Source organism: Danio rerio, chromosome 21 (genome assembly GCF_049306965.1).
Source record: "Danio rerio strain Tuebingen ecotype United States chromosome 21, GRCz12tu, whole genome shotgun sequence".
NCBI classification, from domain to species: domain Eukaryota; kingdom Metazoa; phylum Chordata; class Actinopteri; order Cypriniformes; family Danionidae; genus Danio; species Danio rerio.
The window spans coordinates 5,462,501-5,480,601 of record NC_133196.1 but is presented as its reverse complement, the minus strand read 5'-3'; the positions used below and the strand labels follow the sequence as shown (position 1 = coordinate 5,480,601).

Below are 18,101 nucleotides of genomic sequence, written 5' to 3'. Positions count from 1 at the left end.
AATAGTTGATAGGATTAAAATTAACATTAAGAAAAACCTTTTATATTTATTCAGTGCAAAAATAATATCTGATGCTGATGACCCATATTTTGTTTTATGTGAATTTCTAGTGAAGTCCTTAATCCCAAAAACAAAACAAAGAAGATTTAGTAAATAGATCAAAGATTTACTTGGACCATGTTGATGTCTGGTCATTGTTTTGTGATGGTGATGCTCGATACTGACCAGTTCTGAGCTCAGCTCCTGCTTGAGTCTCTGTTTGTCTCGGTGTGAAACTGCAGGATCTTTGAGACAGCGAACAGCCTGAGAAACCAGCACATAGAAGCAGTTCTCCATAGAAAACATCAGCAGAGACCTGAAAACACACACATGCAAGTTAAAGAGACCCTTCACTTCACACAACCACCATTTCCTCACACTCCAGGGGTCCGTTCTTCGTACGTGGATTACTCAGTTAGCTGGATTTGGATTTTGACTATTTGACACGATCCAGGATCGTTTCGTTCTTCAATGCTGATCCGAGAGTTGTTGTCATAGCAACAGTTCTGCTAGGTCAAACTTGATCGGGAGCAGGTTCAATTAATATAAACAGGATTAGATCGGCTCAGTTCAAGCAAAGATAATACAGAAAGTATGTTCTGAATTCTGGTATTTTCCTACAGAAGTAGTTACACTTGGGAAAATGGTAAATATTTTTAAACTATATATATATATAAAGTTATAGTCATTAATAAAATAAATTAAGTTATACATAATAACAAAACTTATGGAATCTGCACACTCGAAATGAAAGTACAAAGACTGCCATCTGGTGGTGCAAAGAGGAAACTTATTAATATGAACTTTTTAGATCGCTTTAGTACAAATTGTGTATAATAGAAATGCACAATATGTGACTTTTTAAAAAGCAATAATACATTAATACAGTCATAAACATGTTTTGATAGTTAATATGCCAGTGATTTGATGCTTCACAAAAGTTGCAGACGCCTTTACCAATATCAAAATGCTTTTGTAAACATCCATTTGTTTATAGCGATTTAAAAAACGGCTACTATAATAAAGAAAATCTGCTCTAAATGTAGAACTAAATACATTGATTTGCATTGAAATACATGATGAATACTCCTGACACATGAAAGTGTAAAGCCTGCAGCTCACAACAAATGTGGAAGGTTATTGCGTGTCATATTTAACAAACCGTTTACTGCTAATTTGATGTAATTTTGCTCACATGGATAATTGAATATTAATCAGATGATGTCATTATTCAGCTGTGCCGTCAGCCAATCGTTGCATTGCTAATCATGATTTCGAGGATGGATAGATCTGTCCTTCATAACACACGCAGCGATCTCAGATCAGTTCATCCAGACATTCTAATCTGATTCACGAACTTGCTTGAAGAACCAAATTAGTGAGAGATCAGTTATCAAGATTAAAAGATCCAGCATCTGCCAAATCATCTTAGATCATTTAAGCGAGGTACGAAGAACAGACCCCAGGGATCATACACTCAACAGTTTCTTTCTTCTGTTGAACACAAAGGAAAATAATCTGAAGAATGCTGGAAAAACCGGCCATTGACTTCCATAGCAGGAAAAAAAAAAACACTATGAAAGTCGAGGGATTGTTTTGTTCCAGCAATCTTTAGATTATCTTCCTTTGTGTTTAACAGAAGAAAGAAACTCAAATGGGTTTGGATCAAATGGAGGACGGGAGAAACAAAGCTTGAAACAACTGAATTGCAAAACGATTGACTTTTTTTGAAAGACCTGCTGGTCAAAAGTAAATGCATGACAGCTCAGAGCCAAATTATGCTTTAAATTGACTTTTCAAACATTTAGTGAACTTTACTTAGCTGATCATTTAATGCCATTAACCTTATTATGTCATTTATCTTTGATATCAAATAATGGTGCATCAAATATCAAAGCATCTGCATAATGTGTGTCCTTTAATCAGTTTCCAAAACAGGCCAACGAGAGGCCAATATCTACTATCATTCCTTTTTATTTTACAAATGCCTCACTAAAAAGTATATATATATATATATATATATATATATATATATATATATATATATATATATATATATATATATATATACATACACATACATACATATACACACACTTGCCAGATCCCAGATCAGGTTAAAGTAGGGCTGTTTCTCAATATGCGTTCTTCAGCAGTCTTATGTCCTCGTGTTCTCGTGTAACGTCATCATCAACTGCATTAAGTTCAGTTCCAATACTCAAGACCATTGCGTGAAACTTCCCGGATGTGATCTTGATTTTGAGGACACACCGATGCAGACTTCAGCACCGAACTCACTCTGGAAGTCCCAGAAGTCATTGCGATTGGAGGTGGGAAGCGCAGCATTTTATATAGATTTTATAAAGTTCAGAGATATCACTGATTTACCTCAGGAGTTTCCCTGAATGAGACCAGGGGGGCGATTGTATGTTGTGATATTACACAGATCGCCCCCCAGTGGAGAACCAATGAATTTTTAAAACATATATGATGTAATAAAGCCCTGATTACTGACATCAAACAGCTTTGCAAGTTTTTTACCGGCTCTGAACCTCTGATTCAAAACAAAACATTCATAAAGATTTCAAAGCTTGATGAAGCAGTGTCTGGGAAAGCCGCCATCACTAGTGTGAAGAGTGAACAACCCCTTTAATCATCATCATCAGACAATAAAAGCAAGTGTGATTCTCACTTGAGTGCCTGTGTGTCTTCAGAGGAAATCAGCGGCTCCTTCTTCTTCTCGATCTGAACACAAAACATCATCATCATCATCAACACAGCATTGAGTGAGCGTTCACACCACACACCACCACCGGCGAGAGCAAAGTAACTGGAAGTCATTTAATATCAATGGGAGATTTATTTATTAGTATTTATTAACATCTACCTCAACCCTCACAATGATGTAAAGAGTAATTAATATTAGAATTATCCATAAGATTTATTAAATTACCCATAAATAGTATTTTATTAACGTCTACTCTCACCCTCACAAGTAATGTAAGCAATGTAATGTACAGCATTTATTTTTCCTAATACCAGTTATATCAAATATTCTGTCATTTCCGGCTCCAGCTGCATTCCTTCTTGACCAGGGGTCATTAATCTCGTTCCAGGAGGGCCGGTGCCCTGCAGGGTTTAGCTCCAACTTGCCTCAACACACCTGCCTGGGTGTTTCAAGTATACCTAGTAAGAGCTTGATTAGCTTGTTCAGGTGTGTTTGATTAGGGTTGGAGTAAAAATCTGCAGGACACCGGCCCTCCAGGAACAAGTTTGGTGACCACTGTTCAAGACTTTCTCAACTTCATGCTAATGACGCAGTTTCAGAATGTAAGTCGAGAGCGCAGTTCAGTTAACTTTACTTCCGTCCACATTAGTTCCCAAGCAAAACAAAGCACAGAAATGGATAATTGCAATGCAGAATGCAGACAAATTAACCTTAACGTGGAGACCAAGGCTATTAAACATCTATCTTAAAGGAGTCAAAAGCCTCCAACAAACAGCTTTTGATTGGATTATTTAGTTAGAAAAACAATGAAGACATATTGGATGGTCTCTCGCCAGCAGTGCTGTATATTGAGAAGATCAGAGCAGCAGTGTCACCTCTCCCAGCATGCTCAGCGCCACATTAATGGTGGCCATCAGAGTCCCGAAGGACGGAGCCACGTCTGAGTCAAAAGCAGGAGTGGAGAAACTCAAGACGAACAGAGTCCTGTACTCCGCCAGGTCCATCGCCTGAAACACACAAACACACACATGCTTTCCTTACTTAGAGCTTTAGTCATGTTTTTAGTCCAAATATCGAAATCATCATACATCAAGAAGCATTTGCTTGAAAACTGCTGTTGCGTGTGCAGGAAAACAGACAGACAGAGAGTAGGACATTGCAAATAATATGCATCAGATGTATTGTCATTTAATACTGGAACTTATATGATTACCACTTTGTTCCCTTTTTTCTTTTCCTTTTCTTAAATAATCATAATAATAAGAAGTCAGGTTTCCCTTCAGGTAAATAACCCACTAGTCGGGCAGGTGAAATGATCTTTTTTTTAAATGGATTAGATTATTTTGAAAGAAAAGATTATTTTGCTTACCAAAAGCCATTAATCACCAAACTTTAGTTTTATTCACATCTACTGGGTTTTTACAGGATTTTCTCACACCATTTATCCGATTATATACATTTTATAGTACAAATTTTTGTTTTCAGTCTGTTCATTTTCTGATTGATAAATGAGATTCACAAAAACCCTGATGTGTACAGAATGCTCCATGATGGGCGTGGAGCTCTGTGACCGGAGGCAGGAGTGGGCATGGCCAGCAGGGGAGAAGGAGGGGAGCGAACAACTGTTGTCAGTCGGCTCAAATGAGGAGACGCATGATTTTATAGTTTACAAAGTTAAAATGCAAAGAAATAAACAGTAATTGAATGCCCTGATACATTTGTTATTCGTAATTTCATTTACACAACCACAATTTATATCATTATAAAGATAATCGTCTTTATATAAACATTATAAATAAAGACTTACCCCTCAATCCCCAGGTCTGAATGCAGACTCTATTTTAACCATTAGCCCTGCTGGTAATCTAATGGAATTAGGCAAACACAGCAGTACTGCGATGTGTCTAAATGTGAACGAACTCCTGATAAAAGACACCGCCCGCCATTCTCCAATTCTCTTACTGCTCTCCCGAGAAAAATGCTGCACACAAACAGCTTTGCTGTATCGGCCCTGACAGCATCGCAGGGAAAATCATGCAACAAACCCCGTGGATCATGGAAACAAACACATAAGACCCTTCATGAGCAGCTAAATACTGTGTGCCGTGAGTCCATGGACGTGGTTTTACCCAGTCATCAATATAGGGTTTCACAGCTTGGCACTGGCAGGTCTGCCTTGCCTTCAGAAAGCACGTGCAGTCATGAATAGTTAAGAGGCCGGCTCTTCTCATAGGATTAGAAAACTCCACTATGAGTAATAATGAGAAACCGAAGCATCATCATTGCACTTGCCCTTTTGATTTCACTGATTTTGATCCGCCCTAATAATTATTTTAAACCCGAAAGCTAAAAATAGCTGACAAAAGCTCAAAATTATCCAGTTTTTATCCAGTGTTGATGCTCAACACAAACTAATCTGTTAATATCTCAAAAAAAGTACTAGAGGGCTTCTTGAACCTTTAAGAAATATGTAAAAATAACCTGAATTTTGAACCTCATTTAATCATCCAATGTAATCCAGATATTTGTGATTGAAATGTATGCCAAATAGATTTCATATATTTAAAGGGTCACGAAACACCAACACATTTTTTGGGCTGTTGACAGTCGTATATGTGTCCCACGCTGCTATAAACACTATTAAGACACATATATTTCACTAAAAAGTGTAAATTGGTTGTTTTAGCGTTATTTCAAGCAAATTCGTACTTCCAGTTTGAAACAAAATTTTGAAGCTGCGTCACGGTCATGAGATCTTAGCGTGTATTCCAGCATGTAGACTGGCTGTCTGTATCTAGGAGTGCCGTATTATGTCTCTGCATTAATGCATGAGTAAGGCTTGTGTCAAACCAGTCAGTGCGCTCTATTGTGCAAATGTTCATTAATGTTACAGTGTTCAGAGAGACGCCACGTACAACAAGCGTGCAGTGGTGCTTTTATTACTTGCTGCAGTGAAGGTTTTGTTGTCATTTTCCCGCTATGAGAGCACAGCTGGACTCACGTGTGGATTAGTGCACATGACGCTCGACAACAATACGCGTCTAAGAAACATTGTTTAGGCGAGAGCTTTTCTCATCTGGAAATGCTGAGATCCGGATTTGCTGCTCGTCTCCTTTTAATAAAGACGCGCCTCCAGTTGCTGGTGATTGTCCTGTCTCTACAGATTTGGTGAGTGAGCGACCAGCGCTCTTTGTTTATTCAGATAGTTCGTATCAAACTAACTATTACACCGAGTGTAAACATGTAAGCACCACAATCAAAACTACCGTCGTGTAGGATTTTCACCGCATTTTGTGACAGGAATAACACACGCGGCTTTCTGACGCTACCTGCCGAGTGCATCTAAGTTTCCGGGAAATGCTGAGGGTTTTTTTCTCTCATTCGCCGTGCGGTAACAAACATTACATGAAAAATACATTTATTAATCTGGCAAATAATTCGACTACAGATGTTCCTGTAAAAGACACAGTCACAGTCTTTCTCCCCTGTGTGTGTGTGTGTGTGTGTGTGTTTTGCCTCTGAAAATGAGCATGTGCCCAAACTGACACTCCCTTTGACTTATGCAAATTTTTACAGACCCTCCCTCTTTCCCTCCTCCGACACTCCCCCCTAAACAGAGCTGGACACGCCCACTTTCCTGACTTTTTCCAAACTAGAGGTGTGAAAACACCCTGCTGAAACAAGGGGTTTCATGGCCCTTTAATAATATAGTTAACATATTTAATTCAGTAATGCCTTGTTTGCAAACTTCACAACCTTGCTGTGGCTGACGCTGACGTGTACCTCTCAGCCTTAAGAGTAGTGTGTGTGCGTGTGTACCTGATCCAGCAGTATCTGGCAGCAGTCGGGTGTGAAGTGTTGTAAAGTGGCCAGAGTTTTACTGAGGATCTTCAATAAGCTGCACTGCACCGCCTGCAGAGCTTTAGACTCCGCCTCCTCTCGCTCTCCCTCCAATAGCTCTTTGGAGGCGGGCTGTAGGGCCCGTTGGGGGTGTGGCCCCTGAGGAAGCCCCTCCCCATTCTTGGCCTGGGCAATCAGAGGCAGATTTATTAAAACATCAGACGTGCTTATAAGCAGTAAGATGAAGAGGCTTTTCTTTGTGTTTTACCTGCAGGTAATGGTGCAGCATCTTCTTGCTGTGCAGGAGGTATGTACACGTCTGACACAGATAACACAGATTCACCTGAAACACAAACACTGCTGTCAGCTTAACAATAGGGATGGAAAAAAAACCTGTCGAAATACTTCATACTTTCAGAACTTCATATGATTTGTACAATATTTTTTAATTATATTAGATAATTACATATTAAAAAACTTAAATATACAAAACATTATGTAGTTATTTAATAAAAAATGTATGCATATAAATATATCTGTCTGTTTAAAATCTAAATACATTCAAGTTTATTACACATTTATATAAAACTTAAAAGTGTGTGTATAACTGTAAAACTCAAGTAAACAAAATTGGAATAAAATATTTAGATTTATACAAAATAAAAATCAAATGGTTTATATGCACAAGAAATAAAAAAATGTGTTTGGCTCCCTTTTGAATTATTATTTTTTTTTTATTTTTCACAAATGATGTTTAACAGAGCAAGGAAATTTTCACAGTATGTCTGACAATATTTTTTCGTCTGGAGAAAGTCTGATTGGTTTTATTTCAGCTGGAATAAAAGCAGTTTTTAATTTTTTAAGGTCGATTTTAAGGTCAAAATTATTAGCCTCTTTAAACTATATATTTTTATCTATAGTCCACAGAACAAACCATCATTTTACAATAACTTGCCTAATTACCCTAACCTGTCTAGTTACCCTAATTAACCTAATTAACCTTTAAATGACACTTTAAGCTGTATAGAAGTGATTGAAAAATATCTAGTCAAATATTATTTACTGTCATCATGGCAAAGATAGAATAAATCAGTTATTAGAAATGAGTCATTAAAACTATTACGTTTATAAATGTGTTGAAAAAAAATCGGCTCTATTAAACAGAAATTGCGGAAAAATAAACGGAGGGGCGAATAACTCTGACTTCTACTGTATATGGTGTGTGGTTATGTCTGATGTAGTGTTAATGAGTGTGTGCTTTCTGTACCTGTACGTCTCTGAGTAGCTGTGGCAGATGAAACTGCCACTCTTTACAGAAGTTGGAGAGCTGGAGCAGAAAACCCACGGTGTGATCAGCTTCATCCAGACACGCCAGAGACTGAACCGTCCGTACCGCATTCAGACACTGCACATACGACAAACAACCTGCTCAGAAATCTGAAAAATCCTAATTTCATTACGATTAAACTCATAAACTAGTCCGAAAATGAAAAAAAATAGGCTGGACCAAAGAGTTCTTTCTCGGGTAAACTAAATTAAATTAGGTATAATAAAAAATATATATACATATTTTTAGATTCAATTATTTTAAATTGTTAATACATAAATACAATGTTATTCGTAATATTATACAAAATATATTTAATTTTCTTGTATAAATTATGCTCTTGATAATAAAATTTGTTCAGTCTGTTTAATATCAAGAATGAGAATTACTATTTAGTACAAGAATTACGCAACAGAAGTCTGCATTTCCGAATAAAGCGTGGGAGCGGTCAGTAACTGGTGTCATTTTGGACAGGAGCGGGCGGTCTAACAATATCGCTCCTGACTCCCGAGCGAGCGAGCACGCGTATGTATGTGTGTGAATGAGAGAATGAGAGAGCGTGATGCTGTGTTGAGCTTGTTTGTTGCTGTCCATGTGTGTGAAGAGAGAGAGAGAGAGAGAGAGAGAGAGAGAGAGCGAGAGAGAGACAGAGAGAGAGAGAGAGAGAGAGAGAGAGAGAGAGAAAGAGAGAGCGAGCTTGGAGCTGTCCGTGTGTGTGTGTGTGTGTGTGTGAATGAGAGAGAGAGACAAAGAGAGAGAGAGAGAGAGAGAGCGAGAGAGAGACAGAGAGAGCTTGGAGCTGTCCGTGTGTGTGTGTGTGTGTGTGAATGAGAGAGAGACAAAGAGAGAGAGAGAGAGAGAGAGAGAGAGAGAGAGAGAGAGCTTGGAGCTGTGTGTGTGTGTATGTGTGTGAATGAGAGAGAGCGTGATGCTGTTTATATTTATATATATATATATATATATATATATATATATATATATATATATATATTTATTTATATATATATATATATATATATATATATAAATATATTTATATATATATATATATATATATATATATATATATATATATATATATTTATATATATATATATATTTATATATATATATATATATATATATATATATATATATATATATATATATATATATATATATGTACACACACATATACATACATAAATACATACACACACATATATTTATATATAATATGATGACTGGAAAAATTGCTGTATACATTTGGAGGAAAAATGAAGTTTAACTGGCTGGAAGAAGCACAGTGGAAATTGAATAAGTTTGTAAGTGGGAAGTTAAATTATTTCATTGATAAATTATGTGTATACATCATATATTATGATAGCATCTGACTGTTTTTTGATTACACTTAATTAAGAATTTATTTACATTATATTATAAAGCATTATATCTTACAGATATATTTAATATTATCAGTATGGTAAGGAAAGGAAGGAAAAGTTAATCTCTTAGTCTAGACAGGATCTTTAAAACTGTATAGAAATAATAATAAAAATCATGCAGATGAAGAGGACACAGGTAATAGACTGGCCTGCCTGCAGTCCTGACCTGTCTCCAATAGAGAAGGTGTGGTGCATTTTAAAGCGCAAAATGTGACAACGAAGACCCTGTACTGCTGGCCACCTTAAGACTTATTTTGCATGGCACAAAGTTACAGCTGAAACACTTCATCACTTGGTGTCTTCAGTCCCTAAACGTCTGAAGTGTTGTGAAAAGGAATGGCAACATTACAAAGTGGTAAATGCTTCACTGTGCCAGCTGTTTTTAAATGTGTTGCAAGAACCAAAATTGGAAAATGTGTTTATTTTGAATAAAAAAACTAAATCATGACAAATCATCACACATTAAATGTTTTTGTTGTATTGTCTGCAATGAAATTTAAGTCAAAGTCTTGTTTTTATTTGCATTTCCCATACTCTCCTAATTTTTTTATATGGGGTTGTATATATATATATCTTACAAATTCCATCAAAATATAATCGGAGGACACTTACAATAACATGCATCTATAAACAACACACAAACCCACCTGTAGGATGCGCTCCTGATGCACACCCACGAAGTCGAGCGCTTCATTGATGAAGTTGTAGCGGAGAGTTTTGAGCAGGCTTTCCATCAGAGATAAACTCAGTCTGTAAACTCCAGGCCAGGAGGGGGCGTCCTGACACTTGCGCACAAACGCCTGACACACACACAGAGAAACAGCAGCACATGAGAGTCTAGCTGCGTCTCAAATGGCACACTATACACTATGCACTTACTCACTCAACAGGATAGTATATGTATATAGTGTCGTCCTAATAGGAACAATAATGTTTTTTTACTAAGCAGAAATTCAAACCATTTCCCTGATGATGTTTGATGGTTGACTAATCAGTGAAATAAACGACTGAATTATCAAATAATACCTGCCATGAGTATAACCGCATTCACCATCGGGAGGCGCTATAATTACTCTCGTTGGAGAACTTTGCTTTCACCATCCAAAATAAATAAAGTTATCCAACATGTGCGCCCGATAGCTCCGCCCCTCCTGCTACGGGAGCAAAGCGGCGACTGTTGAGTGCGTGAAGTGTTCATCATTCCACACTTCATTTTAGCGGCTGAATGAGTGCATCATCCGGGTAATTAAAGTGCACTTATTATTTTTAGACTTTCCAGTGTGAACACACTACTTACACCATTTATACTATAAAATGCAGTAGAATAGTGCATAAGCATGCGATTTGGGATGCAGCTTCTGTAAACAGTCAGAAACACTGATGGGGCTGTAGATGCTCAGAAGTACCTGATTGGCTCCGTTTGCTGGACCCTCGTACACACTGAGTAGAGGAAGACAGATGCTCTGAATCACTCCTGCTCCTGCCACTGCTGCTGCCCCCTGCAGACCAGGAGGATGAACAACACACACATACACATTAAAGGGACAGTTCACCCCAAAATGAAAGTTTCCTGTTAATTTACTCACCCACAGGTCAACCGAGATGTTGGGGAAAGTTGCTTTTGAAAGTAATGCATTACTATAATAAGTTGTTCCTCCAAAAAAGAAACTAGTAGCATTACTTAGTTACTTTTTATGGAAAGTAATGCATTGAGGTGCATCTCCAGGACTTGACTTTAACATCAAATGCAGGTAGATATCAGCTATTACCCATATCAGATATCAGATATTAGCCACTCTGGTGGGTTGAGCATACTCTTTAAATTGTAGTTTTCTTAAAAGGTCACGTCAAATACAATCTAATTACCAGTGTTAGGAAAAGTTACTTTAGAAAGTAATGCATTACAATATTGAGTTACTCCCCAAAAAAGTAACTAGCTGCATTACTTAGGTACTTTTTATGAACAATAATGCGATGCATTACTTTAACGTTATTTTTATTACCTGGCTTGATGTCTTTCCGAATTTGCAGGGTTTTTTTCTTGCATTATTTTTTAAATAGAAGAGCTCAGCAATTAACAACACACTGTAAAACCTACACCTTCATTTACCTTTAAAACAAAAGCCATTTCAAAGCCATGAAGATCAGCTGGTCAGTTTATAAGCTACGATGTTTACATACGTAGCTTATAAACTACATACGAGTGATCCGCTGATGAATCGACTGATAATCGCGGCTTTAAAACTCTCCAGTGTCCCTGTATCTGTAGTTACACTCAGTAAACAGTAGTGGTGGGCACCTGTGGTGTCCTGGCGAGTGTGAGTAGCAGATGAAGCGCTGCCTCAGTGAAGTACAGGTTCTGTTTGGAGCGCAGACTGAGTTCTAGAGCACTGAGAACTGATGGCAGAACCGGCAGCTTCCGGACCACCTGCAGCCACTGCTCACCGTCTTCATCAGCCCGACACAACTCTTTAGACAGATGAAGGGCCAGAACACACACCTGACACAGAGAGAGAGAGACAGAGAGACAGTGGACAAAACTAGTCAGAAACATTATTACAAAGCATCTGAATGAATCTACAGCTGTGTATTGTATTTTAATTCAATTTCCTATTTTGTGTAGTATTTTCTTATTTGTTTTTATGTTTATCAAAAGTGTAATTGTGTTTATTTGTGTGTGTGTGTGTATTTATTATATAATGACTTTACAATTTTATTCATTGTTTATGTAATCTGCAATCCTACGGCAATACTTTACAAGTCATGCCAATAAAGCTCTTTTATTTCATGTATTTAGACATTATTATGCTGTATTGTTAACACATATTACATGGCTGTCTGGAATACTCGATTCTGATTGGTCAGTTGCAACAATCCCTAAAACAGAATAAAAAATTTTTGGGTGAACTATGACACTTACAGAGTCTTGCTGGTCTTTCTGGACATGTGGACTGTCGGTCTCCATACTGTCCTCCTGAACATCACCTCTCTGGATCATATGACGTGTGCTGTCAATCAATGCGAGGGCTTCATCCTGAACCATCTCACACACACACAGCAGCAGCTGGGGCAGCTGGGAAATCTCTCCTCCTGAAACAATAATCATTCAATTGACACTTTAACATTAGAAATGACTTTACTATTGCTATTCATGCAATTAATGCATCCTTGCTGGATAAAAAATTTATTTATAAAATAAAATAAATTAATAAATAAAAGAAAGAAAATTAATTAAAATAAAATTAATTGATACAATAAATGAAATAAAAATAATATATAATACAAAAATAAATAAAAACAAATAAAACATAAATTAATTAAAATAAATTCAATAATTTATTAAAATAAACCAAAATATGACCATTAAAATAAAACAAATGCAAAAAATAAATGAAATAAAATAAAAATATAATACAAACATAAATAAAATAATAAAATATTTTTTATAAAATAAAATTAATAATTTACTAAAAGAAATGAATAAAAAACAAACAAAATAAAATAAATAATTAAAACAAAACTAAATAAAAAAATAATAGCATAAAAAAATCATAATTAAAATCAGATCCTATACATTTAAGGTAATTTGCTTATTGACATTTTTCACATATTAATTGCAGAAATTATTTATCAGCCTATATATATCGTGTATATACAAAAGTATTGTGTATTAATAAAATAAATAAATAAATGAAATTAAAATAAATAAGGAAATAAAATGAAAATAAATAAAGAAATGAAAATAAATAAATAAAATGAATCTTTATAAATAAATTAATTAATTCATTAATAAAACGAAAATAAAAAAATAAAAACATTTAAATGAATAATTTTAAAAAATGAAAATAAATTAATAAAAAATGAAAATAAATAAAATGAAAATAAATAAATAAATAAAATGAAAATAATCAAATTGAATGAAAATAAATAAATAAAAATTAAATGAAAATAAATAAATAAAATCAAAATAAATAAAACAAAAGTTATTTAAATCAAAAAACTAAAAAAGTAAAAAGAAAACTAAATTAAACTATATAAAATATTATCTAAATAAATATTTAAAAAAAAAAACGAAAAATAAATAAAATAAAAAGATAGCAAGATTATAACATTTAAAAAATTCATAATAAAAACAGATTATATATGATGAGGTTATAAATTAATAAATTCAAATGAATACAATAAATAAATAAAAATAAATAAAATAAAAACAAATCTAAATAAATAATAAAATAAAATATAACATACAACATAAAAAACTCATAATAAAAACATCCAATATGTTTGAAAGGTTATGTAAATAACATAACTACATCCTCTGTTCCTCATCAAATCCAATGATGCACAGATGAGCTCTTCAGTGTTTGGGCGTTCAGCAGTGACATTTACATTACACTGAACTGAACTTCAACTCTGAAAACTGGACTGAAGCGGTTTCAATTTACTAGAACTTCTATGTTAAGCTGCTTTGACACAATCTACATTGTTAAAGCGCTAGAGAAATAAAGATGAATTGAATGTACTGACCATTGAGTCCCTGAATCTGCAAGGCGAGGATGAGGCCTGACAGGAGTTTGGCTTTGGTTCGGTCCATGAGCTGCTGTTCGGCATGAAGGACGCTCTCCAGCATCAGAGACAGAGGCGGCAGGAGAGCTGGAGCCGACACCAACACACTGACACACACACACAGCAACAACAACATAGTGAGACATCATGGGAAACAAATAAACAAGATATTTTTATTTTTGTATACACTATGTTTAGTAAAGCTACAACAACAATTAGCTAAAAAAAAATAACATTACACGTATATTAACATGCAACTGCCAAATAGCTGCTCAAATACATTTTAATATCACTAATAATAATGATATTGCATTTTGTTTAAAGGCACCTTTCATGACACTCAAGGTCATCATACAGGACAGCTAGAACAATCAATTTAAATAAAAACACAATAAAAGTCAATAGAATACAACACAAACTTTAAAAGTGCAGTCGGATTAAAGAGAATAAGCTGTTCTAAACAGATGTGTTTAGAGTCTGGATTTAAATCGAGAAAGAGAGTCTAAATTACGAAGATCAGGAGGAAGTCCAAAGCTGAGGAGCAGAGTGGCTAAAGGATCTGCTCCCCATGGTGACAAGGCGGACAGAGGGAACAGTGAGGTGAATGGAAGAAGAAGACCTGAGTGTTCGACAAGGTGTGGCGATATGAACAAGATCAGCAAGGTATGGAGGAGCGAGATTGTGGATGGCTTTAAAAGTGAGAAGTATTTTATAATTAATTCTGAAAGAGATGGGAAGCCTGTGAAGCTGTTGTAGAATGGGTGTGATGTGACGGAGGGAGTTTTCGTGATAATACGGGCTGCAGCGTTTTGTACCAGTTGTAATATATGAAGTGGATTTTATACTCTTTAAAGTGTGAAATTAATGTATATATTCAAATTGTATGTGTATAATCTGCTTGTAGACTTGCATACCATTAGAAGAATTGCCAATCACAAGAAATGGATAAGTTATATAGTTATCAGGTTTGGGTCAGGGGTTAACCTAGATGGAATTTGGGGTCAGGGGTTAAACTAGGGGGTCTTGTGTGATACATGTAGAAATAAGGGAAAAACAGAGTATTTAAGCAGGCTAGAATTTGAGTGAGACAGAATTTTTCAGACAGAGATGCTACTGGGGGTCTTCTGAAAGTTCTCCTTTGTTGTCGACAATAAAGTATATTCTTCTGATATTCATAACCTCCAGACTGAGTTTGATTTAGTAAGAGAAAAACCAAGAAAACCACGACATATATAAGTAGAGTTTTCTTAAGGAGGCCGAACAGAAGGGAATTACAGTACTCTAAGCGTGATGTGACTAACCTATGAACAAGAATGGCAGCTGAATGAGGTGTGAGGGAAGGAAGTAAACAATTTATATTTCGAAAGTGGAAATACGCCGACCTGGTGACATTATGAACATGTGAAGTGTATGAAAGGATGCTGTCGAAGATGACCCCCAGACTCTTAACCTGAAGGGAGGGGGTAATGACAGAATCATCTGGAGAAGCTGTGTGATTTGTTTAAAGTGGATCAAGTACCTATAAGTAGAGGTTCAGCTTTATTGTCATTTAATTTCAAAATGTTTGTGGTGAATCAGGATTTGATGTCTGCAAAGCAGTTAGTAAGGGATGAAGGTGGGAATTTGTGGTTGGGTTTGGTTGATAGGTAGAGCTGGGTGTCATCTGCGTAGCAATGAAAATGAATTTGGTGTTTGTGGAAAATATAACCAAGTGGAAGAAGATAGATGATAAATAGCAGCGGACCCAAAACTGAACCCTGGGGCACACCGGTAGTGATGGGGACTGATGACGAGGTGACTGAGCTACTGTTATTGTTGCATTTAGAGTGTTTGCATTTAGCTTTTTCTTTGGGTTTTAATATGTTTTATGTTAAGAGAACTATGAATTTTTATTACTAATTAAAAAGTTGACAAATAGTAAGCATGTTTTTTGAAAAATAAAAAAACAACAGGGGATATAATTAACAATTATTAAAATAATACAACTAATAAAAAATTTAAAATAAATATTATTATTTTAATATTTATTTTAATATATTAAAATAAATAAACATAATATTTTGAGATTAGTATAAGTTTAAAAATACACTAGAGAAAAAAAAAAAAGTGAAATAAATTAAATGTCTTTAGAAGTAATTAAGTAGGAAAATACAAAGTAAAATCAAAAAAGTCTTTATAATAATAACTTGAAAACCCCAGAATCAATAACAAAAACACACCTTTTCCACTGTTTGAGGAGGATGAGGAGCAGCGTGACCATCATCGATCCGAGACGCAGACAAAACACAGACTGAGACATCAGCAGCTGCAAAAGAGACATCACATTAATCATATTCAAGGCTTCTGTACTAATGTACAATAAATGTGATGCAGCGCTGCACAATATATCATTTTAGCATCGATATCGCAATGTTTGCATCCGCAACAGTCCCATTGCAGGATAATGTCATTGCAAAGTTTAATCATGAAGTTACTGAAATGTCTGTCATTTGCATGTGTTTTTAGAGCTTGTAAACATTTTAAGACAGGTAAAACACACAAAATTATACTGTTTGTAACTTAAAAAAAAAAAAAAAAAAAGATTAATTTAGTCTGGATTTAATTCTCTCCTGGATCTGACTAGTCTCTAGACCAAGGGTTTTCAAACTGTGGGGTGCGTGAGACATTGAGGCATGCACTCAAGTAAATTATGATGATGATTTTTATGCGTTTACTAGAGGGAATAATATGATTAACGTTAGCTCTACATCTAACTATCAGGCACCTGTAGAGTTTAAGCGTTCCAGTAAAACATATACAAATAAAATGGACCGGGTGCTTTTTAAAATAAATGAATGAAAAAAACGGTGAGTGTCAGACAAAAAAGTGCCCTTCTGAATCAAGTCAGCAGGATGCCCTTCTGGATTTTTCACTTACTTCGAAGACACTACTGATTACGCTTACATGGATGTCTGTAATCTAGTTATTTGCCTTAATCTGAATAAGACAATATATAATTACGTGAAGTGCGTTTTGAATGTTGTGTCACCAGGCTATTCACATTTCATCCAGCTTGTCATGTAATTTTGGGTGTTTTATCTTCAATTTCTCGACTTTAACTGCAGTTCGGCAGTTTCACTTTCACTCATGAACATTACATTTATGTTCCCCCGTGACAAACTTGGGTCTTTGACAATATGAAAGACTGGTGGAAGAGTGTTGTTTTCATTTATACCACACGTCGAATGGAAAGAAAAACAAATTCCGCATTTCAAGAGTTCACACTTAGCTGATGATCTATCAAAGCTTGTTTGGCATGCTGTCCCGGGAGAGAGCCCCGAGCTCAAGGGATCCTCGAGCCCGGGGCTTCCACCCGTTCGCAGAGCTAGAGGGGAGCCTGAGCTTGGTGGATCTCAGAACTCCCCGACTGCGATAGCTAAGGGAACACCTGAGAAGAGGGCTAAAGCGTGCTTGACTCTTAAGCATGATGTATATCTTTAGACGGTGGGAGGAAACCAGAGAGCCCGGGGAAAACCCACGCGGACACGGGGAGAACATACAAACTCCTCACAGAAAAGCCCACCGGCTAGGTGAAACTAGGCCGGTGGTGTTCTTGCTGTAAGGCTCTCAGTTGCTAACCACTGGGCCACCGTGCCGCCTGATCAAGGTCAAGGAGGAGAATTGGGGAGGAAGGGGGGTTTCTTCCAAACGAAGATAAAGTGGACTGAAAACTGTGGTTCTTTACAGTAGCTTAGGGCTCATATGATTGGAAGATAATGATTGGCTAATACGAGACCGGCCGTGATAAATCAGAAGCACGTGATCCTCTCGAAATTAGTTTATAAACAAACTTCACTTCGTGATGCACAAGTGTGTGCTATGTTTACTTCAATAATGCCACTAATTTCGGCATACTCCACTCCATACTCTGCATACCCCACTCCATACTCTTAATTCCATTTCTGTTTAATTATGACTTTCCTCAGATTAAGGTCATTAAAAATCGCTGTTTACATGGTAGACTCTTAAGTATTGTCTAAATCGTATTAAAGTATTGTTGCCCATTTATACATACATAATGTTCGACTCAACCACACCGCCAGGGCTCTGCAAACCTGGCTTTGCGAAGCAGCATTTTCTGTATGTACGTACATCAGAAGCAAGTATGCTATGGCTCACGCTTATTGACAGCGGAAGA

General features: G+C 36.0%; 1 protein-coding gene across 1 annotated transcript in view; it reads right to left on the bottom strand.

The window, feature by feature from the left end:
• Nucleotides 1-18,101, bottom strand: part of nup188 (nucleoporin 188) — a 66,954-nt gene that overhangs the window by 3,009 nt on the left and 45,844 nt on the right. Inside the window, exons 32-43 of the mRNA XM_001922983.6 lie at nucleotides 16,144-16,229; nucleotides 13,886-14,031; nucleotides 12,279-12,448; nucleotides 11,658-11,858; nucleotides 10,765-10,857; nucleotides 10,006-10,158; nucleotides 7,875-8,012; nucleotides 6,876-6,950; nucleotides 6,587-6,793; nucleotides 3,643-3,774; nucleotides 2,732-2,784; nucleotides 226-355 (exon numbers count right to left, since the gene is read on the bottom strand). Of these exons, the coding sequence (XP_001923018.1) occupies nucleotides 226-355; nucleotides 2,732-2,784; nucleotides 3,643-3,774; nucleotides 6,587-6,793; nucleotides 6,876-6,950; nucleotides 7,875-8,012; nucleotides 10,006-10,158; nucleotides 10,765-10,857; nucleotides 11,658-11,858; nucleotides 12,279-12,448; nucleotides 13,886-14,031; nucleotides 16,144-16,229 (1,584 nt within the window). The remainder of the gene's footprint in view (nucleotides 1-225; nucleotides 356-2,731; nucleotides 2,785-3,642; nucleotides 3,775-6,586; nucleotides 6,794-6,875; nucleotides 6,951-7,874; nucleotides 8,013-10,005; nucleotides 10,159-10,764; nucleotides 10,858-11,657; nucleotides 11,859-12,278; nucleotides 12,449-13,885; nucleotides 14,032-16,143; nucleotides 16,230-18,101) is intronic.